This window comes from Furipterus horrens, unplaced genomic scaffold (assembly GCF_987537825.1).
Source record: "Furipterus horrens unplaced genomic scaffold, mFurHor1.1.pri manual_scaffold_5, whole genome shotgun sequence".
Classification (NCBI taxonomy): domain Eukaryota; kingdom Metazoa; phylum Chordata; class Mammalia; order Chiroptera; family Furipteridae; genus Furipterus; species Furipterus horrens.
This window is the reverse complement of record NW_028327175.1, coordinates 47,959,290-47,987,043: the sequence shown is the minus strand read 5'-3', so window position 1 is coordinate 47,987,043 and position 27,754 is coordinate 47,959,290. Positions and strand designations below refer to the sequence as shown.

The 27,754-nt window shown below is 40.9% G+C and overlaps 1 protein-coding gene across 1 annotated transcript in view; it reads right to left on the bottom strand.

Moving 5' to 3' along the window:
* The window catches only part of IQGAP2 (IQ motif containing GTPase activating protein 2), a 274,610-nt gene that overhangs the window by 228,031 nt on the left and 18,825 nt on the right, over positions 1–27,754 (bottom strand). Inside the window, exon 2 of the mRNA XM_090276400.1 lies at positions 1,762–1,861. Coding sequence (XP_090132526.1) covers positions 1,762–1,861 — 100 coding nt within the window. The remainder of the gene's footprint in view (positions 1–1,761; positions 1,862–27,754) is intronic.

Sequence of the window (27,754 nt, the reverse complement as noted above, 5' to 3'; positions counted from 1 at the left end):
ATTCTTAAGTACATATATCAAAAATCTTTTAATAAAATAAATGTATGAAAACCATCTTAAAGGAAAAATGGTATATTTTATAGTCTTTTCTTTTACTGAAACTATTCCTAAGGGAGCTTTCTTCAAAGAACCTAGGCTAATTGTTATGTTGACTTTTCTAAAACAAAATTCAATGATAGAATTTTGAAAATACTAAAGAAGACAGCAAGTTTTCAAGCTCTATTGATACCACTTTGATACATGCAGGAGTAAACTGTGCTTATGTCATCACCACACACCTGCCTGGCACTACAGTTTACAGAACGCTTATACCTGCTTGATTTTAGTCGACTTTTAGGGGGGAAAAAATCCATGAGGTAAGTGGGGCAGGTGGTGGTAACATCTTTATCATCCCATTACAGAAGAGACAAAACTGACGTTCCCAGGGTAGATGGCCTGCCCAAGGCCACACAGCTCATCAGTGTTGAAGCTCGAATCAGGAAGTTCAGTCTGCTGACTCCAAATCACATACCTTCTCTGTGTAACTCTGCTTCCCAATCAAACAAAAGAGGAGGCAAAAACTTAAAATGCAAAGTGTGTGTCAGGAGGAAGTTTCACTTACTCTCCTTAAACTTTTTCCTTAAAAGCATGTTGAGTTTAAATGTTTATGATACTCTTCTTATCTAATTTTTTCGCCACTTGACTAAAAGCATGTTTTTAATCATCTTAGACTGATAATGAGTCCTCAATGACCTGCAACCTAACTGCAGACTTCAAAGACATGTTAAATAACCTTTAAAACTTAGTTTTAGAGCTTAAAGTTACAGGACACTAAAATATGAAACAACCTTGGGAAATGGTCTTTTAAGCAATCATGAAGCCAAAGTAGCACGTGTTTCTGAATGTTCTACACAACATTGACTAAAAAAAACATTCTCTTAGCTCTGTAAATAGCTACTTATTAGTGATCAGAGGTAATTAACACGAATGACCATTAACTAACTATTTATCTTCTCTAAAGATAAGAGAGGTGGAATATACCATCTGACCATGGAACAACACTGTTGCTCCATTACAGTACAAGGCATTAACTAGAATCTACCTCAAGGCATATGAGCACTAGAATATTCAAAGACAAATTTCTCCTGATTCCTCTGACACTGAAGCCTCAGTGCAAATACCTTCTTTGTCTTCACTTTCTCCTTGGAGAACCCAACATTTACTTACAATCTAAAAAGTCTAAGAGTCAATATGAGTTTAGGGACAACATATCCTAAGTGATCACACACCCATTAGTTAGAAAGGAGATTGCTGTCATAAACCTTCCCTCTAGCTTAGTGAGCAATGGACTTCAGTCCAAAATGCTATTATCTTACTGGGCATTTATAATCATTGGGGTAGGGGTGGGGAAGAGATCTGAGGAAGCCTTGGAAAAGAAGGAAGTTGATTTAAGTCTTTGCTGCTCCCCCATATCCAAGCCAGTGAGATGAGAAATTTGAAATAATCTGCAATTGGCTCAGACATTTCCTAGGAGACTCTCTCTAAAGAAGGAAAAGAAAAAAAAAAAAAAAAAAAAATACAGTTGTCTCCCTAGTGACCTTGGCTGTGCTGTGCTAGTAAATTTTTCTCAATTCTGCTTGATTATTTACAAAAAACAGGTGGTTCCTCTCTCATTATACTGCTATCAACAAAAGTACAAACGAGTTATTAAAAGTATACATGTAGTACCATAAAGCTGATCTTTGATAGAAGGTATGCAAAGAGCCTAAGTCTGGATCTCACCTTTTGGCTTCCTCTAGATGGCATAAATATTCATATGCAATGTTCTGCCTCCTCCTCTCATCCATCTCCTCTGCAGAGAGCCTTTCATCATCCACAATAGCTGAAAATAGAGGATAACATTGTGTTACTCTAAAGGCAGTGTTCATCAACTAAACACCTGAAACAATCAACTAGAAAAACACATATGCAGTTCAACATCGAACACTGAGATACAGGGGTACTGAAATGTCAAGTATAGAAAGAGATATGCTCTGAATTTTACAATATTATATTATTTTCAGCAAAAAAAAAAAAAAAAAAAGCAATACTGAAGTATGGTTTGAAATTACTAATAGAATGAGAACAGGAATCGGAGTTCATAAATGATGCCACAGGAGTTAGCCTCAAATGAATTAGAACATGGTCAGCTTGCAACCACTTCCCTTCACAAGCCTATGGAACTGGTCCAGTGGCTCAGCTTGGACCATCCTGGAACCTTTGGGGTTGAACAAAGAATCTACAAAGCCCTGTGTTTTCCTACTTATCCAACCCCAACCTATTTTTACAGATGCCAAAGTCTCTAAAATTCCTCCTTCACTTATTTCTTGGCCTTTATGAGACTAATCTTCCAGTCAACAGGTATCCAAAAGAAAAAAAGCAATGGATACAGCAAGTGAACAGAGTTGTCAAGTCCACACTCTTTATTCCAACACGTCACACTTCCCACACACTTATAAACCATTCCCAATCCCTTATTAACCTTTTCCACTCCCTTATTAACCTTTTCCATACTTTTATAAACACTAATTGTGTTCTTAAACATATTCTACCTCTTAAACCTATGTAACTTTAATAACATATGTATACAGTACCGCAAAATCCCAAGATCTGGCGAAAAATCCGTGATAATTAAATATAATATTTTTAAAAATCCCGTGATACAGTGAGGCCGCAATAAGTAAACCACGATATAGAGAGGGACTACTGTACTACCATTACACAGGCTTCACTCAACTAGTATTTAATTCATAGATTCTGTGGGCTTGGCATGAGTGACAGCATGAGGGTAAGGGCAGTGAACCAAAGAAACAAAACATGTTTGCCCTTGTGGGGCTTTCTTTTACCCATCCCTTCCTTCCCTGCTTACCTGGCCCACTGGGTCACATACCTGGCTCACTACCCTTTCAACCCCACATACTTCAGCCTCACCTTCCTTCCTTCATGACCCATTGTCGAAGTGGAGGCCAAGGTCATGAGTTTGAGAAAGCCTTAATCAGAGCAAAAGCAGATCCTTCTGGACCACAGAAATTGCCTGCAAATATTTCTGCATTACTCAACAGTTACTAAGGAGCAATTTCTGATAAGAGCCACAGGCATGTATAATAACCCTGACATTTTAAGAGGCATCATGGTGCTGATAAAAGAATTCAGTTGAGCATGACTTTACCACTTTTTCATGTTATTGTGTATTCTCACAATCACCCTGAGAGATAGGCATTATCTTTTTCTTACAAATGAGGAAACTGGGGTCATGCAAGGGAAAGGGACCGCCTGTGATTATTTCCAGCAGAGCCAGGGCTGGAATGGATGTCCCTCGGCATGCTGCCCCAGTCCTTCGCCCAGTGCCACGCTACTACCAGATCTGAATGACCCAGAGAACACGCTTGTTATGGCCAAACCTGCAGATCATTAAATGCCTTAAGAATTGATTTTATTTGGGGGACTTCCAGCCAAGATGGAGGCCTAGACAGACACGCTGCCTCTCCCTCCACAACTAAGAAAGAACACAACTACCTCAAAACTAGAGATAACCAGAAGTTCCAGAAAACAGAGCTGCATGGAAGTCCAGCAAACAAACATATAAAGAAGAAATAGAGAGACATGCTGGGTTTCCCTCCACAACTAAGAAGGAATACAACTACCTCAAAACTAGAGACAACCAGAACTACCAGAAAATCGAGCTCCATGGGAGTCCAACAAAGAAAGGTATAAAGAAGAAATACTCATTCAGACAGGTAGGTGGGGGGCGGAGCCAGGGCAGAGAAGATGTGGTGTGGTGGTGGCAGCAGCGGTGGCAGTGGCAGGTTGGTGAAAAGCACATCCACACATTTTTAAAAGTATGGAGGGGCACCTGGGAAGCACTCCTAGCACCAGACCAAACCGCACAGCTCACAGTTCCAGCACCAGGGAAAATAAAGCCTTATTGCTTCTGACTGTGAAAATCAGTGGGGGTTGGGGCAGAGGAAGAAACTGCCCATCTCTCAGCAGAGTCCGCTTGTTTAAGGGGACCCCACAGTCCTAGAACATCCACAAACCCACTCACTCTGGGAACAACAGCCAGGGCAATAGCTAGAGAGGCTCCAGACCCATATGGAAGTGGGAGAAGTGCCTGGAAAATGGGCAAGTGCTGAGCAAGTGGCAATGCTCCCTCTCAGACCCCTCCCCCATATACAGTGCCACAATGTGGTGAAACGGGTCACCTGTACTGATGAATACTTAAGACTCTGCGTCTTACAGTGTAACAGGTGCAACAGTTCTACCGAAGACACAGAGGCAAACAAACACAGGAGCCTGTCGAGATGAGGAGACAGAGAAGTAGGGCCCAAAAGAGGGAATGGATCAAGGTTCCAGTGGAAGAACTAAGTGACAAGGAGATAGCTACCCTAACAGATGTAGAGTTTAAAACACTGGTGATAAAGATGCTCATATTCTTGACAGATATGCTTAAGTATGGCAAATACATAAGGGAAGAAGTGAAGGCTATGTTAAGTGAAACGAAGGAAAATCCACACAAAACCAATGGTGTAGGGAAGGAAATTGGGGTTCAAATCAATGATTTGGAACATAAGGAAGAAAAAAACAGTCAACCAGCACAGAATGAGGGAACAAGAATTGAAAAAAAAAAAGAGGAGAGGCTTAAGAACCTCTGGGACAACTTTAAACATGCCAACATCAGAATCATAGGGGTGCCAGAAAGAGAAGAGGACGATCAAGAAACTGAAAGCTTATGTAAAAAAATAATGAAGGAAAACTTCCCAAATTTGGTGAACGAAACAGACATACAAGTCCAGGAAGCAGAGAGTCCCAAACAAGCTAGACCCAAAGAGGACCACACTAAGACATATCATAATTAAAATGCCAAAGGTTCAAGATAAAGAGAGAATCTTAAAAGCATCAAGAGAAGAGCAGAGAGTTACCTACAAAGGGGTGCCGATAAGATTATCAGATGATTTCTCAAAAGAAACTTTGCAGGTAAGAAGTATTCAAGGCAATGAAAAGCAAGGGCCTACAACCAAGATTACTCCATTCAGCAAAGCCATTATTTGGAATGGAAGGGCAGATAAAGTGCTTCCCAGACAAGGTAAAATTAAAGGAGTTCCTCGTCACCAAGCCCTTATTATATGAAATGTTAAAGGTACTTATTTAAGAAAAAGAAGATCAAAACTATAAACATTAAAATGACAACAAACTCACAACTATCAACAATTGAATCTAAAAAGTAAAAACAAAATCCAACTAAGCAAACCAGAATAGGAACAGAATCATAGGTATGGGGATCATTTTTAGGGTTATCCACTGGGAGGGGAGAGGGGGAAGAATGGAGAAATGGTGCAGGGATTAAGCATAATTGGTTAGTACAAAATAGACAGGGGTAAGTTAAGAATACAGAGAAGGAAAACTCTGACTCCAAAAAACCTCCGCTGCCTTGCGGCATACCTCTTCAGGGGAAAGGCTAGGGGAGTAAACCCCGACAGAAAATCCGGAGCCGGAGTCCCTAAGGCGGTTTGACGTTGTAGTCAACGCCGGCAACTCCTGCGGCGCACCTGAAGCCAAGCTGTATTGACTCCGTCTTTCCCTTGGATCCTTCAGCTGCGAAGAGAGGGGGGGTCTGCTGCATGGGCAACAGCAGACCCTCCATATCACCCTGCCCAGGCTCTGTAGCTTCAGCTTCACTTCAACATGGGAGGAGACAGATACCGTGTCACTCCCGAGTCGGACTGCACAGCCATTCTCGGCGGTGCAGATAGACTCTTAAGAAGCTACACCATCGTCTCTCGAGACGGACGGCTGCCGACGAAGTTAAGAATAATATAGGAAAGGGTGAAGCCAAAGAACTTATATGCACGATCCATGGACATGAACTAAGGGGTGTGAGATTGATGGAGGGAAGGAGGGTACTGGGTGGAGGGGAGCAAAGGGAAAAATCATTGGGACTACTATAAAAACATAATCAATAAAATATACTAAAAAATTGCTTTTATTTTAAAGCAACTTAATGATCTGCAATTTCCTCTAATAGTTCATGTTTCTTGGCTGCTTTGAACCCTAAGATTCAAAGACACTGAGGACATTGAAGAATACAACTCCCTGAAGTATTAGCAACTCACAAAAGGCAATTTGTAATGTTAGCTCACATTGGCTAAAATACAATATTTTAAAGCAATAAGTTTCTATGGAAATCACAACATAGGGACTATACAAGGTTTAAGTAGCAGAATTAAAGTGAGTTGGTAGAAAGGTACTTAAGTAGAACTAAAAGTTAGAGACAGAAGGATCACTAAGAAGTCCATCTCCCAAAGAACACCCACAAAATCCAGTGGAAAAATAGCCCAAGACCTACCTCACTTATTAATGAGTTGGGAAGGTTACTTGTTAATTTCAGGTACTCCACTCATTCCCTTCACACACAGAGACACCGAGATCACCATATCCTTTGTATTAAAATTCATTTGTTCATTCAACAAATATTTGAGTGGCTGCTTTGTGCTAATCTGTTCTAGGGACTGGACACAAAGTGACAAGGATGACACAGAAGGTCCCTCATGAAGTTTTTATTATAAACAATGGGAAGTCTGGCATAATTACAGGATGCTTAGATAGGTGGGGATATACTGGAGGGAGAGTATCAAGAGTCACAAAAAACCAGGGTTGGGAATCTCTGTTTCATAAAATAGTATTGTTAAGGCATATCCCTTTAAGGAAAAGCAGATTAGGAATATTATATAAATCACCAATTCATGGAAACATGCCACAATTTAGCATTTTACGTACACATTGTTATTTTGTGTGACTCAAAATTTTTCTAAGGAACACTGACTATCCTTGGGTACGTAATTCAATTCAAATGTGTATTGAACCATTTAAGAGTTGGGACCAGTTTTTACTTGGGAAAAAGTATCTGAATGAAAATATCCCTGCTAGAATATACTGGGGCTTAGAGGACCTGAGCCACCGTCTGTGCTGAAACAAAGAGGGTTACACTCCCATTGCCCCTTCCCCTCTCCCTTGAGCATTTCCCAGAAACAAAGACCATAAATCTCCGGGTGGTCATCTAATCAGAGGACATTGTTTCACAAACACACCCTGGACATCTGGAACCAATGGGCAGGATGACTCACGACCCCTGGGGGTCTGCTCCACAGCCTTAAAAATCCCTCTACCTCTTCCCTTGGCACTGCACTCCGGTCAAACTCAGCCTGCCTGATCGCAGTGTCTTCCTCCTCATAAAAGCCCTTGATTGGACTTTTCTGGCTCTGGGTCCTTTCTTAGTCACCTCGGCTACCTAGGCTACCTAATAATCCCCATTCTCAGAACTTAAAGAATAACTACTGGAGCTGGCATGTATACCCCAAGGAAGGCATTAGAAGGAAGAGAATTGATCCCAAGACCCTAGAACTGGGGCTGGAGACAGCATCGGAATATAAAGATGAGAGAACCCAAAGTCTGAAGTTTCCAGTAAGCTGATACACTCACTAAACTTGCCTCGAGATATACTAGCCTCACAAAGAGTTTCAGAGCTACTTAATCTTAAGCTTTAGAGAAGCACATGATCAAACTTCTCTATGCTGAATTTTCTTTTGAAAAATAGGCAAACCTGAAAGTTGTTAGCAACCAGATATATATCCACAGGCACTGAAAAGAATCTGAAATGATAGACTCCTCCTTCACATGTTAAAAACTTGGGAGGCTTTATCAAGTCACCAAAATTATGAGACATTCCCTACAGGGGCCCACATTTCATCCATTTCTACACCTTTAAAAAGTGCAGGTAGTAGTAAGTACTCAGCAAAGGCTGCTGAATGGTGTGCTCAGTTTTGCGCCTGAAAGGCAGAGATGTTGTGTCTTACATGGGTTTAGACCTACCAAATGCAACGCCCTGATGGTAACACAGCTACACTGTCCTGACCCTAAGGGAAGGTGAGCTTTCTTTAAAGCCTGCCCTCCATACATTTCCTGGAACTTCTCCCATCACACTTTTCTAAGAATTCTCCAAAGTTATAAATCAATAACCAGCTATAGTGGAAACTCAGGTTATGCATAGCTGTAAGGGACTGTGGCCATCTCCTTTAATGTGGTCATACTGGAGCTCCTAAGATACCACCAGTTGCTACCAAGCTTGGTAGAAAACTCAGGACACCTTTTCAGGACAGGATGTCATTGCTAAATCACTACACATGAGAGTAAAATTACTTTTGATCTACCATGCAAATCTGAACAAGAATGTCTTTTTTTTTTTAATATATAACCTAGACACTCAAAGCAGACCGTAAGATGTTAAGGTCATTATACAGAGGTGGGCCAGCCTACAGACTTGAGATGGGAGAAAGAATTTTATCTAGGACTTTGCTCAATTTGGGAGGAGAATTAAAGGCAATGATTCCTAGATTTGGGATTTCTTAGACAATTATAATTTCAGAAAACACTTCAAGAATAAAACTCATTTCTTTTGCTACCAAGTAGGCATGGGAAAATTCCATGTGCTCACCGCCTGCTCCCACACACGCCCAGACCTCAGGAAGGAAGAATGGAGTATCAAGTTTCTAAGACCCGTTTTAAAACTTTAACTCCCAACAGTTCAAACTACAGAAAGCAATGGTAAAACCTTTAGTCTAGAGGAGCTTCTACTATTCTTGAAAGAAGGGAAAGGAATTCAACTCATCTCTACTTAGGTATGAACTTTTTGTGCTTAAGATGGTCACGGCAAAAGACTTCAGATTAGTTAGATCCAGTCCTAATTATTCTCCCTGTTCTCTATAGATAATGGATATTTTAGGACACAGATGTTTACCTAAACTCTAAGGCCCCTGGGGATGATAATATTTTACAACTGTTACATAGATTTAGCAGGTCTGTTTAAATAATGACAGTCCCCAAGGCTATTCTCAAAGAGAAGCCAGTCACTGCAAACACTGTCCCTATCCTCTCAGAAACTACCCCAAATAACCCAGAATATCAGAAGATATTTCTACACAGCTGATGGCCATAAAAGACAATAGAATGGTTGAGTCTCGGGCTAATTTTTCCTTGACAATTAGGAGAAAAAAAACCCAATACATTGCAAATAGTTCAAAGGTAAGTGTGAGAAAACAAAACCACCTCTTGGTTACGAAGAGGGCTTTTTTTCTGTGTATGTTTCATTCATTTGTGTTATATTCCTCTAAACAATGTAAACTCTTTGTGATGAATGCATGAAAAATAGCAGATAGAAGGGATATCCACTTAATAAGCACTTACTATGTGCCAGATATTTTACATACATTATCTCTTTGTCCCTGCAACCCCTTTAAGACAGGAATCTCAATCTCCACTTTTCTGGTGGTAAACAATCTCAGAGAGGTTAGCTAACTTAGGTTTAAGTAGAGTTGAGATAGGAAACAACTCTGATTTCAAGGTTATGATCTTTCTACTCTACCAAAGAGCCACGGCCTCCTTGCATGTAAATGTTGGATAACTGGTCCAGAAACCATTAGACTATTCTGAGGGCACTATTAATGGTATTGCTGATGTCTCATTAATCAGTAGGTAGATTTATGTGACTTTGCTTTTCCTGCTGGAAACCATATAAATTAATGCTGCTCTCTTGAGAAAGTATAGAAAGTAAAATCATAGGCTTGCTTCTCAGAGATGCAGAAATCGCAAATGTAGTCCAATAAAGAAAAAAATATAATGTTCAGTATTGCAAGTTAGATTAAGTCAGGAACAGAAGAAATGTGAAAAAGGCCATGACAAAACACAACAAAAACTAAATGATGATGATACTTACATGTTTTATTATAAGCAAAGTCACATGACCAATATATGCTGAGAACACATCTGAGAAAATTTCTGAGTCACCCTCCTCTTTCCCTCCCAAAAGGTGAATTTCTGCCTAAACTGACAAAAAATACCTAATTAAGAAGGGGTGTGACTGAGTGAAAAAAGTAGTGACTGTAGTTAGCGTCAGTCATGGATGATTTAACTAAACGTTCAGTTCCCTCATCTGTAAAATGGGAACACTGCTACCTACTCCAAGAAGTTGTTGTACAAGTATATTTCAAAATTATATTTTAAAATTATATATAGTATTTTAAGTTACTTAGCAGTTCAATTAAGTCAATTATTAAATGTTATAAAATATAAAATTTATATAAAATAAAAAGATAATCTGTTAAAATTGATTATACTCAATTTTAGTGGCTTTATCATCTATCTTCCATATGACTTGCAAACTGAATGTATTTAAAGTTAAATAACTTGAAAAAAGCACAATTTTAATTCCACACACATATACACATACTGAATATACTATATGTATGTGTATATATCCTTAATTATAATTATATAAGGTTATGTTATTATATACACTATAAGTTGGGAAAGGGGGAGCCTAAAAGACCAAAATAGTAAAGCACTTATTTCCAAAAGGAGGGTTCTGAGGTTTATTTTTCTTCACCTTTTTTTATTCTCACACATTTTCCAAATACTGTATATCATGGTGTGTGTGTGTATATGTGTGTATCAGAAGTAACAAAAGATTAATTTTTTTTAATGTTCAGTTACAGAAAAATAAAATATTTTTCTGTAACTGAACATTAAAACATATATAAAGGGGAATAAGCCTTAATGCCACATCCATTGCAAAAACACCTTTTATGCCACTAATTGATCCAGCTGAACTTCTAAGAAAAGGATCACAGTCATTCAAGATTTACTATGAATAGTTTCATTGTGTAAAAAGAAAAATCATGGATGGATGTTCAAAGACAAGAGAGAGGAAGACGATTAATGCCACGATATCTTGTTGGAAGGCCTTAATGGTCTAACTAGCTAGGGTATGATAAGATAATGAGAGAGGACAGGCAGGTAAGATGAACGTGAAATGGAATGAACGTAAGGAACCTGAACTAGAGAAAGAAGAGAAGGCTGCAACAAGCCTACGTGACACGAGACCTTACAAGTCTGAATTACGGAGAAGCAAGAAAAACATGGTGATGCTTTGCAAGGGCAGACCCTGGCAACAGGACGAACAGGATGATGAAGAGCATGGTACGGGGGAAGAAAAAGGAAGTCAACAAATAGCAGCCAACTCATTTTGTGACTTCAGATGGTGGAGGTGGAAATTGCACATGGCCCAGCACCAGAAAGTTACCCCAATTTGCCAATTTCCATAAAGCTGGGTTTGTATAATTAAAGAGAAAAAAAATATGGAAGCATCCCACTGTTCTGGGGATATACTTGAGAGTTGACTTAAAACGAAACTTATATTTAGAAGAGAAGTTTAGCTAATATAACAGAATCAATCAGAAGGCTCCGATGTAGAACAGAAGGATACTATTAATGCAAGCATATGCCGTTTGTTAGTTGAGTGTGCATTAACACACGATTCAGGGCAGTCAGTTTTTAAAGTATGCCAAAAAGCCCTCAGATGGATCATGCTACGCAAATAGAGATATGTTGAGAATACAGTCATGGATCAAGAATACATTTCAACTTGATTTTGGACTAAAGCAGTTTACGCTGGTTCTCATGAGCAAAAAAGCTTCTCTGGTTTTAAATAGGTCAGGCACAGCTCACACATTTAGGGTCTGTGAGAACTGGGACCTGTAAGAAATCATAAAACACCACGTATAGTGCCAACATCAAGCAGCAGGACTTGAACCAAAAATGCCAGGCTCTCCTGTTTCATAGAAGTCATATACATCTATTAAGTGCTACCATGTAAATGGTCTCATATGACTATTACAGCCCCATCAGACAGATGGACAAGTTTTATTACTGTAGCTTGACTAAGACTAAAACAGGAGAGGTGCTTTGCTCGGGGGCCCAGAACTAGAGTACAGAGCCGGTTTGTATTTAAAACCAACTCTTGGTGTTTAATTTTTACTGAACTTTTGGAGGTCCCCTATTATATTAGAGCAAACATATTTTTATTCTTTTATGTCAAGAGTACAGGGAACGGTAGGAGGAAATGGAATGGCTGATGTGGGCAGGGAGTTGAGTTGGCAAGAGCAGGTGAAGCTAACATCAAGCCTGCAGGCTGAAGAAAATGTTCACAAACCATGACTTCGTAAAATGCTTAGAAAGCATATAAAATACCCTGGGAATAACTCTCTTGTGGAAAAGAATTTACCCCATTTGGTCAACAAAACTAAAAACATTTTGGTTTTGGTGTATTGTGTGCTTTTTCTTCTAACATGAAGTACTGCTGCTCTTAGAAAGTACATAGTCCTAAATTTAGAAAAATGGATGTTCTTGTAAACACAGTGAAAGACACCATGGTTTTCAGACAATGATTCTTAGTCCAATGCTCAAACTTTGTACAACAGCCAGGACAGCAACCACCTTAAATATAATTCATTTTCTCCTGCTTCAGATTTAAACAAGGAACTGATCTCCTCCGGGCATTTCTTTTTTGGCTGGGGATTGGCCCATGGAACTGTGTAAATTCCCTCGTACCACATGTCCACGGCAGTCAGGGGAGACAGCCAATTTGTGCATCTGCCACTGGTTCCTTACAGGATTTGAATACAGTTTCAGAAGTAAGTCATTGTTTCTACTCCAGCCGTGACAGCCCTGTAGCACTTGTGCAGCAGATTAGAAAGTGCCCATGATCATCAAGCCACGTGAGGAAGGAAATTTATTCTTATTGGTTCACTAGGTGCAAAATACTGGCAGAGAATTATGGAGAGGCAGAGTTCTAAAATGCCTTCCAAGTGCCTTTCAATTAAAACCAATAAATACAACAGAATATGTTTCTTTTGGTATGTAGCAAAGTCTCTCACTAATGGCTAAACAGTTACAGTGCAGACCTCGGGGAGAGAGAAGGGATGAGATGGGGTGGGAGAAACGACTCTGTGCCCCTGAGAGTTTACAATCTAAAAGAGCACACATTTAATACTGAAGAAAGGTGAGAAAGCCCCTTTAAGACAAACTAATTATAGGACAAAGAACAGAAAAGCCAAAAGGGAAGAAAAGTTTTCTCCACGATGGGATTAATCAGAGCCAGTTTTCTAGAATAAGAGAGTTTGGGCAACACACCTAGAGAAGTAAAGACAAGGCTGTCCCATCCCTCAGCCCTCAGAGTCGCCACTCCTCACCCCAGCCTTCCAAAGGTCACCACTTCTTGAGGAGAAGGTCGGGCTGCCCAGGACATTGCACAGCTGTTTCTCAGCAGTGTAGCTGAAAGGACTACAGGTTGTTTGCTGACAATGAGTAGAGCAGAGGGTAGCTCACAATCAGGCTGGGCAGAGTTCCTTCTGTTGCTGAAGGTTCATTCAACAAAGTTAACCTGGTACATCTAATAGCACATGTAATTGCTCTAGAACCATGCAGAGTTCATTGGGTATCAGTCGTTAAATCAGTGACACAAATGACTGCAATAACTATTAAGTTAAATGCTCAAACCGAATTGCTCATTTGGCCAGGTCACCAGTATTCAGAGTTGACAAGAGTGAAGATAAAACAAGCAGCCCTAGATCTGCTCCTCAAAATCCTTGCTTCTCCATTCCCTCTTCTAGTGCTCTAATCATTGCCATTTATGCCTCCACTTGCCCAAGAGGCTTGAGCAGCACACCAAATGTGTTGCTTAGGGAGGTTCCTTAGGAAAGATCTTAGGCCACTCTAAACCCTCCCCTCACCCAGCCTTCCCTCCCTCTTCATATCATGTTGGGAGGAAGCAGAGGTACCTAGGGGGAGATGAAGAGCAGAGAGAAGAGGTCCAGAAAGAAAAGGCTGTGAATTGCAGCATGTAGAAGGCTTTTTATGTGAACAAGTTAGGAGAGGTGCCTGTGGAGGGGCTGGTCTCTGTCTCCTTAATGTGCTCACACTTCTACAGCCACAGCCTCAGAGTACTTTCACGACACAGTTTCCCCCAGTACTGGGATGGCCGCATTTAACTCACAACAGTCCTCTGACACTGGTATTATTACTCCCATTTTAGAGACGTGCAAACTGAGACTTGGGACAACTAGATCGTTTGTCCAAAACCACAGTGGACATGTAGAAAGCATGGTCTTGTTAGCCCTGGCTGGGTAGTTAGTTCAGTCGGTTAGAGCATCATCCCAATATGCCAAGGATGTAAGTTCCATCCCCAGTGAGGGCACATACAACAATGAACCAATGAAACAAACGAATACATAAATAAGTGGAACAACAAATTGATGTCTGTCTGTCTATCTCTTTCTGTCCTTTCTCTCTCCCCAATAAGTAAAAAGAGAGGAAAGAAAGAAAGAGAGAGAAAGAACGAAAGAGAGGAAGGAAGGAAGGAAGGAAAGAAGAAAGGAAGAAGGAAAGAGGGAGGAAGGGAGGAAGGTCTTGCCACCACCTGACCCCTAACTGGCACTCTGCCTTCAGGAGATGCAAACCAGCTTTTCTGAGTCCTCCATTGACCTCCACACACCTCCAGGCTTCCCAAGCTGTGCACCAAGGAGCTTTTTCACAGAAAAAATAATGCAGAAGAAAATAAACACATAGAAGGAACTGGGGGGGCGGGGGGGGGGGGTGTGTGTGAAAAGAATGATCTAGGGGCATGGCTCAATGCCCCAAAAGCATGAAATGCCTCATTTCAGTCTCATACTTTCTTTTTAAAAAAATTATGCAGTTTACATTCTACTCCTCAAGTGATCTGTGGAGTTCCTGCCTCCAAAATGAGTAAAGCTGGCATGCTAAGCAGATGTCCACAGTCCCCTGCGGGCTGCATGGCCTACACACCACCAGTGCCCACTATAGCGGCACAGAAGTCTCAGGCAGGGCAAGCGGCTTCCTCCGTAACCAGCACTGATGCTGCCTTCGCTCACACTTGACTGCACAGGTGCAGGCAGCTTAGAGAACCATCTGAGAGGTGCCATTCTAGGAAGCACCTCATTGGAGGGCCTCGAGGGTCTGGCTATGCACCCCCCAACACACGCACACCCCTCACTGTGATCCACAGGGCTCTCTGGACCCAGAACGGACATGACCCTCCTAACACAGTGCTGCCTGCAGCACCCACCGACAGTGTTCACATAGTAGGGGACATGTTAAAGAAGAACTAGAACTTTCTCATCCCATCTGTCTTTCCACATCTTTTTTTCAGGCATGGGCTGGTTTTATACTGGATGTTCCAAGTCTGTTTTCATTCAAGTTGTACAAAACTCTTGGAAGGTAGGTTTATTCCAATTTGGTAGATAAAAATGAGTAAATCCACTCTCAACAGACTCCAGCACATAAACCAAAAAAGCTTTTTGGTTCTAAATAACTTCTTGGCATGAGCTTATTTGTTATGAATTGCCTTTCTCCTTAAAAATAGAGTGCAGTGCCAGGGGTTGCCGGGAGTGGCCAGAAACACAAAATAAGGTTCTGGTACAAGTTTTGCTGGTAAACATTTGAATCAGTATCTAGTCAACCAGATTTCCTGAATCTTCTCTAGTCCAAATCTTCTCTTAGTTAAAAACACTAAGGCAACAATTTAACAGACACTGAATATTGATGTCTATTGGTTGTTAAATCAATTCCAATATTTTTATATATAAAAATGCTTATGCCAAAAAACAAAACAAAACAAAACAAAATAACAAGCATCAGTGAGAATGTGGAAAAACTGGAACCATGTGAATTGCTGGTAGAAATGTAAAATGGTGCAACCCTGTGGAAAACAGTATGGTGATTCCTCAAAAAAATTAAACACAGAATCACCATGTGATTCAACCATTACCTTTCTGGGTATAGTATATCCAAAAGGAGCAAAAGTAGGGACTTGAACAGGTATTTTTATAGCCATGTTCACAGAAGCATTATTCAAAGTAGGCAAAAGGTGGAAGTAATCTAAGTACCTATCAACAAATAAATGGATAAAATGTGTTATGTACTGTTGACACTAATGACCATCAGTTGACAATACATACAATGAAATATTATTTAGCCTTAAAAAGGAAATTGACTCATGCTACAACATGAATAAACCTTGACGACACTACGCTAAATGTCCAGTCACAGAAGGACAAATACTGTATGACTCCACTGGCACGAGGTACTCAGACTGGAATAGTATTTCAAATTCATAGAAACATAAAGTAGAATGGTGGTTGCCAGGGGCTACAGGGAGGTCTAAATAGGGAGCTAGTATTTAATAGGTACAAAATGTGAGTTTGAGAAGATGACAAAGTTCTGGAGATGGATGGGGGTGATGGTTCAAATCAATGTGAATGCATTTAATTCCATAGAACTGTACATTTAAAAATAAATTAAAATAGTAAAATTATGTATATTTTACCACAATTGAGAATGCTTATATAGCACTTTGTGTGTGTGTGTGTGTGTGTGTGTGTGTATATATATATATATATATCAAGTACTGTTCTAACTTCATTGCAAATATCAACTCATTTAATCATTTGCAACAACTCTGTGAAATAGGTTCTATTATTATTATTGTCACCTTCATTATTATCCTTGCCCAGAGTCCACAGCTGGCACAGGGAAGAGCCCAAATGCACAGGCTGGTGTTCCAGCTCCTTGCCCTTAACCACTCTACACAGCTGCTTCTTGCAAGTGAGACGGCAGGCCTGAGGGACTCTCCAATCAATTCATACAGAAACAGAATAACAGATCCTATTGCTCACACACCATTGGGAGGGCCCTAAAGACACCAGACCACTCATGCCTTACATTGATGAATTGAGGAATATCCAGAGGGCTCATCACATAGGTCTTGAATCAAATTTAGCCTAGTTCACCAATTTCATAGAACCAAAGAGTTTCAAATGTAAAATGGTATCTCTCTGGTCTAATTCTCTTTTCAAGACAAGACCTACTGCTAACCTATACCAGAGAAGGTATGTTTGCTTTCTTATATCTTCTTAAGTTTTTTAAAAATACATAGAATAATGGTCTATGAAAGAACCCAATCCCAGAAGTCCATGGGATACATGTCCTAGGTCTCTGAGGTACCACCTAGAGCAAGTCACTCATCGTTTCTGGGTCTTACCTTCTCATCTCCTAAATGGGAATACTATTAAATCGATCTCCTCTTTAACTGTACTAATGGCTTAAGATTAGCTTAATTATAGAAAAATACTTTCACAAAGCTAAAATGCTATTTTCATAATTCCATTGACCTGGAAGTTATTAAAAAATAAAGCTCTGAATAAAATACTCAGCAGATAGGTCTGTAATGATCACATTCAGGTCTCAAACATTGTTCTAGGGTTCTCATCAGTTCTTCACCATTGTTACTCACCCATGCAAAAGGTAATAATGAGACACTCACAACATGCATGGTACTTCACCTCTGCTGGAAGAAACGGCCTGTCCCTACTAGCAGTCTCCATGCCTCTCCCAAGGGCATGCTGGGACAAGAGTAAAGCAGACCAATAGCTACGGACATAACGACAAATGTGAGCCCCTCTAGCCCAAGGCTGAAATTTCTCTATTTTTTTTCTCCTTCAGTATATTTTATCTTATTGTGAGCTCTTCTTAAGAACAAGGGCATTCTGTTGCATAACCTCAGTACAATTATCCAAATCAGTAAATTTAATACTGATACAACACTATTATCCAAGTCACAGTCCATATTCGTCTCAAGACTTGTCCTTATAATATCCTTTATAGCTTTCTTTTTGTCCCACACATTTTGTTGCCATATCTTTCTAGCCTCCTTCAATCTCAGACTGTTACCAGCCCTTGTCTTTATTGAGCTTATGTTTTTGAAGATTACAGACCATTAATTCTGTAGAATGCCCACCAGTTCAGACTAGTCTGATGTTTCCTCATGATTTGATGCAGTCTGTGCACTTTTGGCACTTAACACAACTCAAAACTCAAGCTGTGTGCTTTTCAGAGAATCCACTCAGAAGGCACAAGATGTTGGTTTGACTCAATATGTGACATTATGTAACAATGTTAACATTAATCACTTGGGGAAGGCGATGTGTACCAGGTTTCTCCGCTCTGCATTTACTGTTTTTCTCTTGTCATAAATAATTTGCAGGGAGACACTTTAAGACTTTGTACATATCCCTTCCCTCGTAAAACTTTCATCCATTAATATTATCATTTATTGAGGATTTTCTACAACTGGAAGAGATTCCCTTCTCCTCATTTGTTTACTTATATCAGTTTGTGGATTTTATATTCAATCCCACACCTGTATCTGAAAAAAATGGACACGTAAGGAAAAATGTACCCAAGGGACTTTGGAATAATGTCAAAAAAGGGTTAAAATGGTACACAAAACCAGAGTTTGCCCATAAATGTGCTAAAACTCCAGCCATGAAGTCTACAGCTGAAGAGCTGCTCTCTGACAAAAACCCTGAGTGTATTTCTGACAGAAAATGTCATGTCCCATAGCAACTGCCATTTGTTAATTTACCAGGCTTTGTGCTAGTAGCCGGACATGTGACTACTGATCTTCCCAACAACCCTGTGGACAGACAACCCTAACTTACAGAGAGCTCGGGACTCGCCCAAGGACGCAGGGCCAGGCAGGCCAGGTTCAGGTATGTGGGTTCCAGAACCTGTGCTTTCCCTATAGGGCCCTGTTCCCTCATATATATAAAATGGGTCAAAGTTGAACTTTCAAGTTTGTACACCTACCATAACCTTTGCTTCTATCCATTTTATGTGTCAGATAACTATTCCATTAAAATGTTTTATAAGGAGATGATTTAAAACTCTGGAAATTATTAACTTGTACATGTTTTCTCATTATAAATTATGGCACTCCCTTTAAATAGCTCCTTCCAGAAAAAATTTTCACCTAGAGCATGGCTATTTAAGCTTCTGTTGCATCTCTTTAGATTCATGCAGAATGCATTTTGTATTTATTCTGGTATTATTATTATATTGTTAGGCAATTTTCAACTTAAGAGAAAAAAAAAAAGGAATTGGGGCCACAAAGGAGTAGGGACTCAGGCAAGGTGAGATATTGAGATGTTTACACACACCCAACATTAAACTCTGTCCCAAGTGGAGGTAGCACAAGTGGCCAGGTGTGTTTTCCTTTCCGCCCTGTGCTCTACAATTGTACATGGAGTCAGTTCAGTTCATGAGAACAGACTTACATTCCTTCCCCTCCCCAATACACACATACACATGCACACACACACACACCACCATGCACACAGCTTACCTATTCAGCAGGTAAAGTCAATCCACAGGTTTCAATAATGACAGACTATCCATGTTATAACCCAGTTTACCTTGATACCATTTTCATTTGAGGTAATGAGATCAGACTATGGGAGTTAAGAAAGACTTCTTATGATACATATGCCACAGGGTTTTATTTTGATTGGAAGGGTCGGAAGAAGAGAATTACAACATCACCTACAGAAAATTTGAGAAACAAAAATATAATATCAATGAATACCTTGTACCCCAGTCCCTTTTTATAGCTCCCTTAACCTTCTCCACTGGCTTTAGGTACCTTTGTGTTAATGTCTCAGCTGAAGGGGCTCAGATCATGCAGATGAGAAGTCAATCACCTCATCTCCAAGTGATGCAGGCTTTGGGTCCCAGTTTTCCTTCTTTTTTTTTTTTTCAAGTTCCTTTCTTCCCATGGCCATCCCCTAGCCACTGGGTGGGTATTTTTCTACTCCCCACATTATTAGGAAAACAGCTCTTCATGGTTCCTAGAGCTGAGGCAGAGAGAGCTAAGTACCACATTCCTATTCCTCACAGGCCTGAACTTCGTTCCACATGTGCTGTCCTGCTCCAACTCTTACTCGTCACTCAGGCTTTGGATGCCCTTTTATGGCACAAGGGGACTTGCTTTCTTAAGTAAAGCATAATCTCTTTCATTTTTGTTATCTTTTACAAGTCTGATGCAAGAGGGATTCTTGTCTGCAAGGGTTAGATCCATCAAGTTACCCAGAAGGTAGCGAGGTAACAGGATTAATACTTTGCAAGCTGAAGACAAAGAGGCACAAAAGGAAGTGACTGAAACTAACAATAGAAGCCGACTAACTAGAAACCAGCCCAAACATGTGGCTGAGATTCACCAGATCCCAACTATGGGCGTGGTAAATAAAAAACAGCGCTCATAGTGGTACCTTCTCTTCCCAACAAGCTCTTAATCCCTAATTCTTTGGATCTTTTTCTCATATTCCATAACTTAGACATACCTCTTTAAAAATAGGTTCTTTAGAAAGTTAATTTCTGTATCCTATCCAGGAAGAAAAAGAGTTCACTGAAATGTGATAGACAAGACTTAGGGAGGAATGGGATTACAGTACACAAGAGGACGAAGAATCAATGGGAGTCTCAGACTGTGAAGGTGAATGATGATGATGAACAGCAATTAAAAAGCAAACATGCAACCCTGGCTGGTGTGGCTCGGTGGATTGAGTACTGGCCTGTAAACCAAAGTGTCACTGGTTCAATTCCCAGTCAGGGCACATGCTTGGTTGCAGGCCAGATCCCAATTTGGTGAGATGCAACTACACATAGATATTTCTTTCCCTCTCTCCCTCCCCTCTGTCTAAAAATAAATAAATAAAATACATATTTTTAAAAAAAGATTTTATTTTAAAAAAAAGCAAACATGCTAACCACTAGTGAGCACTTACAGTTGTGCTAGTAATTCTAAGTCCTTTTCATAATTACTTTAATTCTCACAAAAACGGTGTGAGGCAGGTATTATTTCCACCTATCAAATGAAGAAACCAAGGCACAGAGTAGTCATATGTGGAGCCTGGATTGGGATCAAAGTGGTCTGGCTCAAGGACCCAGCTCCTAACCAAGAGGCTTGTTGCCCCAAAGACATCTCTGCTTATAAGGTAATAATGGGCAGCATGTCCTCACTGCCATCCTAGTTAGCCCAGAGTTCCTCTGAAGGTCAAGGAAATGAATACAGAGTCCGAACACAGTGAGATGAGACTCAGGTAACATGATTAAGTTCTGGTATTTATAAGTCAAGAGATTACACACAAAAATAAGTATTCTATCCTTCAAAATAGCCATCTGAGAAGCTCTCTGTTCATTCCAACTTGGCTGCCATTACTGAGCACATTTTTAGATGCCTCTTTTGGAATGTCTTTCACACAATTCTGTATTGCTTTCAAATATCCTGAACCTTCAAAGATGGATCAGATGTTTGCAAACAATCAGTAGTCAAGTTGAGCCCAGCCTAGAAAACAAGGTGGTAAAATGAAGTTCTCGTTATTTTAGATTATTTTTTCCTTCTTGACTGATAAAATGATTCTGGTGGCAATTCCAAAAGAAAATAACAAAACTCTGAACTATAGAAGATGACTTGAAGGATATTGCTTATTTAAATGTATAACAGCAGTTTGGTGTTGAGCCTCATAACCTCTTCTATCAGATAAGGAAACTTCTCCCTCAAGTTTCTCCTCAATTTGAGAATGACAATGAGAACCTCCTAGTCACTACAGGCAAATTGCAAAGCTCTAGGTTTAAGAATCAGGCTTAAGCCTCAACTTCTTTATTTGCAAAAAGGGATGTAATCTAATTAGGGTATAGGTAGGAAAGAAGTGGTACTCAAACAGGGTATTTGGAAAGAGTTTAAGGAAAGAACTATTTACAAAGGCATAAACAAGTTCAGGGAAATGAGCAAACAGAGGGCATCCAGCCTGGCATCTCACAAAGGTGTGAGCCAGTCCTCTCATAATCACTCACTTGATGTCTCTGCCTACACTACTCAAAGGTAAATGCCCTATGGGCAGGAAGTATCTACCTAATGTACTGCCTGGCCAGGTCAAGGCTCAGTTACTGACATAGGGTAAGCCACTCTCACTAGCTCTCATTAGGATATGATTTGAAATAATACCATGGTTTGAAAAATTATTGGTTCGCTATACAATACAGGAAATAAGCAAAGGGCTTATACCTTTAAAACACAGATTCGGATCGCCATTCGTGCTTCTACCCTGTTCTATTAGCGCTAGGTGTGTGTATGCTCAAAAGAGCCCACTGCAGAATATTAACCCAGAAATAGACCGGGTTAAATCTTATTAAAGCCATACATCTTTTCTAATGCTGCTGAATTTTCCCAACTTGATTTTATGAACACAGTTAATTCCATTTGGGAGATAATACAAGCTTAAATGTTTCAACCCAACATGAGTATGTATGCTCTTAGTAAATATGAAAACCATTATACAAAGGTCACTTGGAATAACCACATGTTCAGGAACTGCGCTGCCAGCAAGGAGGCTTCTCGGTGAAGTAGAGAAAAAAGAAACAAAACCAATCAAATTAACACAAAGACTGGTTTTCTTAGTTTTCTTAAATCTGGTGACTATAGTGCACTCTAAGCAGACTAGTTGCCCACTTATGCAAATATTACACCTGATGTAACTGTTTGTATAATAAAATGGAAGGTAGGGTGTAATCACATTCCAACTTTTAGATGTTTACCAGGTCAACGTTAACATATTTTAAAAGTTAAAATTTCACATCGCAGCTCATAAGAGCAATATAAAAATACTTAATTCATTAAAAAATCTAAATAGCATAGAACTATAGAGTAACAAGTGAATACTCCATACCTGATGCCCACCCAAGTCCTACTTTTGTCCTCACTAGAAACCCCCTTAATAGATTGGCGATTTCTTTAAACTTGTTCCTAAATTTTTACATCTATGTTTATGTTATATTAAAATATGAATGGATCACAGAATACATGTTTTTCTGTAAATAATATTGTCACTCAAACATGGATATATTCCCATGTCAGTACATACAGAGTTATGTCATTCTTTTTAAAGGCTGTGTAGTATTTCAATGTATTTAAACCACTCTGCAATTGTGAGGCTCTTAAGTTAACTTCAAATTTTCTACTCACCTTAGCTATTTTCATTAATTCTTTACATTATACACAGCTCATATTTTGTTTCCCCATTTATAATGAACTCATTTTTGATATAGCTTTGCTGACTTTTATTCATACTAATTTTCTATTGATCAGTGCTGTGTAGTGTGAACTAAATAGTTGATGTGCCTTTTTTTAAGTGATTACAAATTCTCTGATTCCTTCTATTAAGAGGTGGGACCTATGCCCCACCCCCATGAATCTGGGCAAACACACAATGGCTTCAACCAACAGAGGGTGGCAGAAGTGACATTATCTGATTTCTGAGGCTAGGTTATAAAAGTCCATGCTGTTTCCTCTGGGTCTCTTGGAAGCCAGCCCCATGCTGGGAGGGGCACATGGACAGTCTGTCTGAGGGAGTTCAGGTAAACAGCCCCAGTTGAGTCCAACCTTCAAGTCATCCCAGCCCAGATACCAGGCATGTGAATGAAGAGTTTCCAGTTGATTCCAACTCCTCCAGAAGTTTGAGTCTTTCCAGCTCATTAATTGGTCCAGTAAATGGAAAAAAAAAAAAAAAAGCCATTCCCACATTGCCCTGCCTGAATTCCCAAAGACTCTGTAAGCTTAATAAGATGGTGGTAGTTTTATTTACTGTTTTAGGGTGAATAAGAAAATAAGAAAATCAGTGATACATAGGCCTGCATGCCTAACTCAAGCAGGTGACATTTCTCTTATCCCCAATTTTATTTTTTAAGATTTTATTTTTTTACTTTTTTTAGAGAGAGAGGAGAAGTGGGGAGAGAGAGAGAGAAACATCAATGTGTGGTTGCCCCTTGCGTGCCCCGACCTGGGGACCTGGACTGCAACCCAGGCTTGTGCCCTGACTGGGAATCAAACTGGCTACCATTTGGTTCACAGGCCGGCACTCAGTCCACTGAGCCTCACCAGCGAGGGCACCATCCCAAATCTTAATACTTCTATTATTTCTTGCTATAAAGACAAGTTCAAACACTTTGAGATTTGGACTAGGACCTCAAAATAGTCTTTAAACCATTGTAAACTCTCCTGTCTATACCTATAAACTAGAGGTATCTACTTTCTCTTCTAGAGGGATGCTGTGAGAGAACTAAAATAATGTGCTAACACCCTATACAAACAGAATAGTCTGTGTGTGTGTGTGTGTGTGTGTGTGTGTTCCTTTTCATTCAGCTAGAGCAAAGATATTCAAATGCAAATCCCCAGTGGACTTGAGGTTTAAGATTTAGTCAGGATCTCTGGACTTCTGGATGGAGAGTCCCACATTTATTTCAATTCTCCCACAAAGACTTTCAGAGATGGGCACACTTCTAATTTTGACAATTTATTAATAGCGCAAATTTACTTTAACACCCTCATTTAATTAATTAAATTTAACTAATTTTAAAACAGAGACAAAAAATAAAAGGACTGATAACAGGAGGAAATAAAAACAAAAAAGAAATATGCCTATATGCTCACAATGGCTATATTAGGGTAATGAGATTAAAAATTATTTTAAGTTTTTCTTAAGTCAGTGTAACAAGCAATGTAAAGACACAGTATCCTTGCAGATTAATATCCACACCTGACTCCTGGCACAGAACAGTGGGTGGGCTGGGCTCTGTACCCTCCACGCTCCCTTCCCACAGGGCCCAACATCACCTTTACTCCCACTCCCTTCCCTGGTACAATCAGCCATGCAGACACAATGGCTTCAGGGTAACCAGAGATGTAGCAACTGTTCTCTCTGTCACCTAGTACCCCGGAGAGCGTCCCATGAGAAGCAAGCATGTGCCTGGCTGCCTGTCATCCCTGCAGAGCTGAGCAACTACAAAGTTACGCCAAAGCCCTTCTGAGGGGCTGGTTCTCCTGTGCGACTCTGTTCACACCAAACCCAGGAGCCAACAAACAGCTCAGAGCCTACAATGACCCCATCTGCTGCTTTTCTGGAGCTGGCTTGGCCCTTCAATGCCCATTCAGGGGGTGCAGCCACCTGCCTCACGCCGGCCGGCCTGTTAAACTGCTCCTCATAGCGCCAGGTGAGCGGCTGTGAGCACTAGTCCTTCCGCCGCCCGCTGCCAGACAGCCGGCAAGGCTCCAGTCTCACAGCCCGCACACACGAAGGTCTGTGGGAGCCCTTCACACACATGCCAAAAGCCTCATGCCACCCCCACTCAGGGTGTCCCATCATTCTCTTGGACATATTTGCCAACTTTTCTTGAACTGTCAAGAGTTGGTCCTTATAGAGCCTTACAACTCAGAGTGTGGTCCACAGACCAGTGGCTTGGGCATCCCCTGGAACGGGCGCCCAGCCTCAGGCCCAGCGCAGAGCTCCAGGATCTGCATTTACCCAGATCCCCAGATGATGACGTGCAGGCATGTGAAAGTATGAGAGGCACTGTTCTAGAAAACCCTCGTTTAAAATGTAATGTTTTTGTCAGTATAAACCCTATTACGCTAGTCACGGTCAAAATGTTGAGAAAATAGTCTTAAGTGGTGGGAAACAGCATAATCGCATTCCCGGCAGAAAACCCGCATTATTCATGCACTCTTGGAAGAGGAGGGGGAAGCGCTCAGCTCACTTTATTTCGGAGCCAAATCTGCGAGCACAAAAGTGAGGCTATTTCGTTTTAAATCACCACCACTGGCACCAACACCAATTGGTCCAGTAAATGGTATTGTAAAAGCGAAGTGGGAGCTTGGACAGAATAAAGCATAGCAACACAAAAAGAAATATCCAGGAAACAATTGTTTCTTTACCTATAGTAATGATTCTCAACCCGAGACATGTGGCAATGTCTAGGGACAATACGGGCTGTCACAACGGAGGGGGTACCATTGGCATCTGGTGCAACAGGGATACTACAGAGAACATCTTATAATGCACAGCCACCCACAACCAAGAACTGTCCAGTCTAAGAATGTGACTTGTGCTGAGGTTGAGAAAGCCTGACTTTTGAAATTAGCTATAGTGTCCCTTTCCGTGTCCCCATCACCTACTGCTCACTCTTCCGAGAAATGCACGCTCCAGTGAAAGGCCTGCACTCCCCTTGCTAAATCGTTTCCCACCCTTGGCACAGAAAAAAGCCTGCCATTGAGTATGTGACAGCTAGCAACAGAGGAGCCAGAGCCCTGTCCTTTCAGCAGGAAGAGCCCCTGCCTGTCCCCACCTCATTCCTCATGCAGTACAGGCCTTAGGTTACCTATTATAAAATCCGGGGCTGGAAGGGGACTTAACGATCTCCTAGGCCAGCTCCCTCAGAGGTGTAGTAAAGGGGTTGCATCCGGGCCTGCCGACCCAGCATGCAGACCCGTTCCTTTATAACACAGAGGAAAAGGAGGGGACGCACAAGGAATGTAGAGAAGGGAACAATAGCACAAACTCCAATGTTTGAAGTGCCCAAGCAGCTGTTGAATGGCAGAGCTCTATTTTTAACTCAACTTTCCTGAAAAGACATCCAGCTTTCCCTTTTCCCAAGTGCCCCAGTATCCTCTCCCACAGTGCTGGCTTCCTCTCTTCTCCAGAGGTTGCTGTAAGGCTCTATCTGGGAAAGTGAAGCTCATTTCTAAGAACAGAGGAAAACCCATCCTAATGGGCAGGGGGACCATACGTCCCAATCTGTCCAGAAATGGCCCAGCTGACACCATTGCCTTGACATAATGAATAGAACCCCCCTTTTTTCCACAAGGTGTCTAGGTTTGGACAATGGATTATACTGTAGCCATTCTTCTTGGACATGTTATTCCCAGGGAGAACAAAGCTCCAGGCCTGCTGTGATTCTGCCGAGCACAGCCAGCCACAGACATGAAAGTGTGATTATGTCTAATTTGGCTCTTGCTGGCGATGTGCCAGCTGACTGAAATTCTGCTCACTGAGAAGGACTGGACACCCATGAAGGGAAACCCAGAACTGAGCGCACACACTCTAATCTTGTGACTTGATGGTGTCAAGACAGAGGTTATTGGCATAGACCATGGGAAAACCTGCTCTCAGTCTGACCCATGAAGTCACACAACAATTTCCAATTTAAATTCAGTCCATCCTCCAACTTCTAACACCAGCACACATGAAAAACCCCCACTTCTGTGGGGCATACACACAGACCCATGAGGCCTCGGAGGTTTTATGGAGCTCAGAGACTCAGGTGAAGGAGAGCAGAAAAGCAAGGCCTGCAAGATGATTCACTGGTAATTCATTTTAATATCGCATCAACAATTTCTACCTGGGACTACATTAGCCCAAGTCAATCAAGTCCAGATGGGGAAAGACTTGACATCTCACAATCAGCAGGAAAATTACGAAAACTAGTGAGGGTGATTTTTTTCCCCCCATTTAAATATGATTACAGGACTCTTTAGGAAAAATGAAAACTAAAGAACAGGAAACATGATTCTCTCTAAAACAACTGTTAATAATTTGATGTATTTATTTCCAGTCACCCTCCTTCCCTGCACAGGATTTCAGTTCTAACTTCCCCACAGTGTATCCTGCCTTTTCACTTTATTCTATAAGCATTTCTCTACATCATTAGAAATCAATCGGTTCATTTTAAGTTGTGTCTGTGATTCTCCAATGGCAACATTAACAGCTGTCTGCTATTTAGACTTCAAAAGTTTATGTGTAACATAAGGTAGTAAATAAAGAGAATGGGGGAGAACAAGGAAACTAAAGCAATAAAACTTTAATGAAGAACCCGTCCCCCCAAACAGTCTTGGTCACCAGTGTTTTAAGTTTCAAACCTCCCCTTCAATTCTGCGGGAATCAGTGACAGGGCAGGCAGGCAGACTGCTGCCTTACCTGGGCGAGCACAAGCCCCAGGTGGGACAAGCAAATACATACAAGGGAAGAAATCACCAGGCAGGTAGGCGTGGTCAGTGCCTCCTCAGGGTCTCAGAATCCCTGCCCTCCTGGCAGTCAAGGTCCTCCATGTGTTATGCTCTCCTCTCCGCTAGCCAGCCCTGCGTGCAGACATGCATGCCCAACTCTGG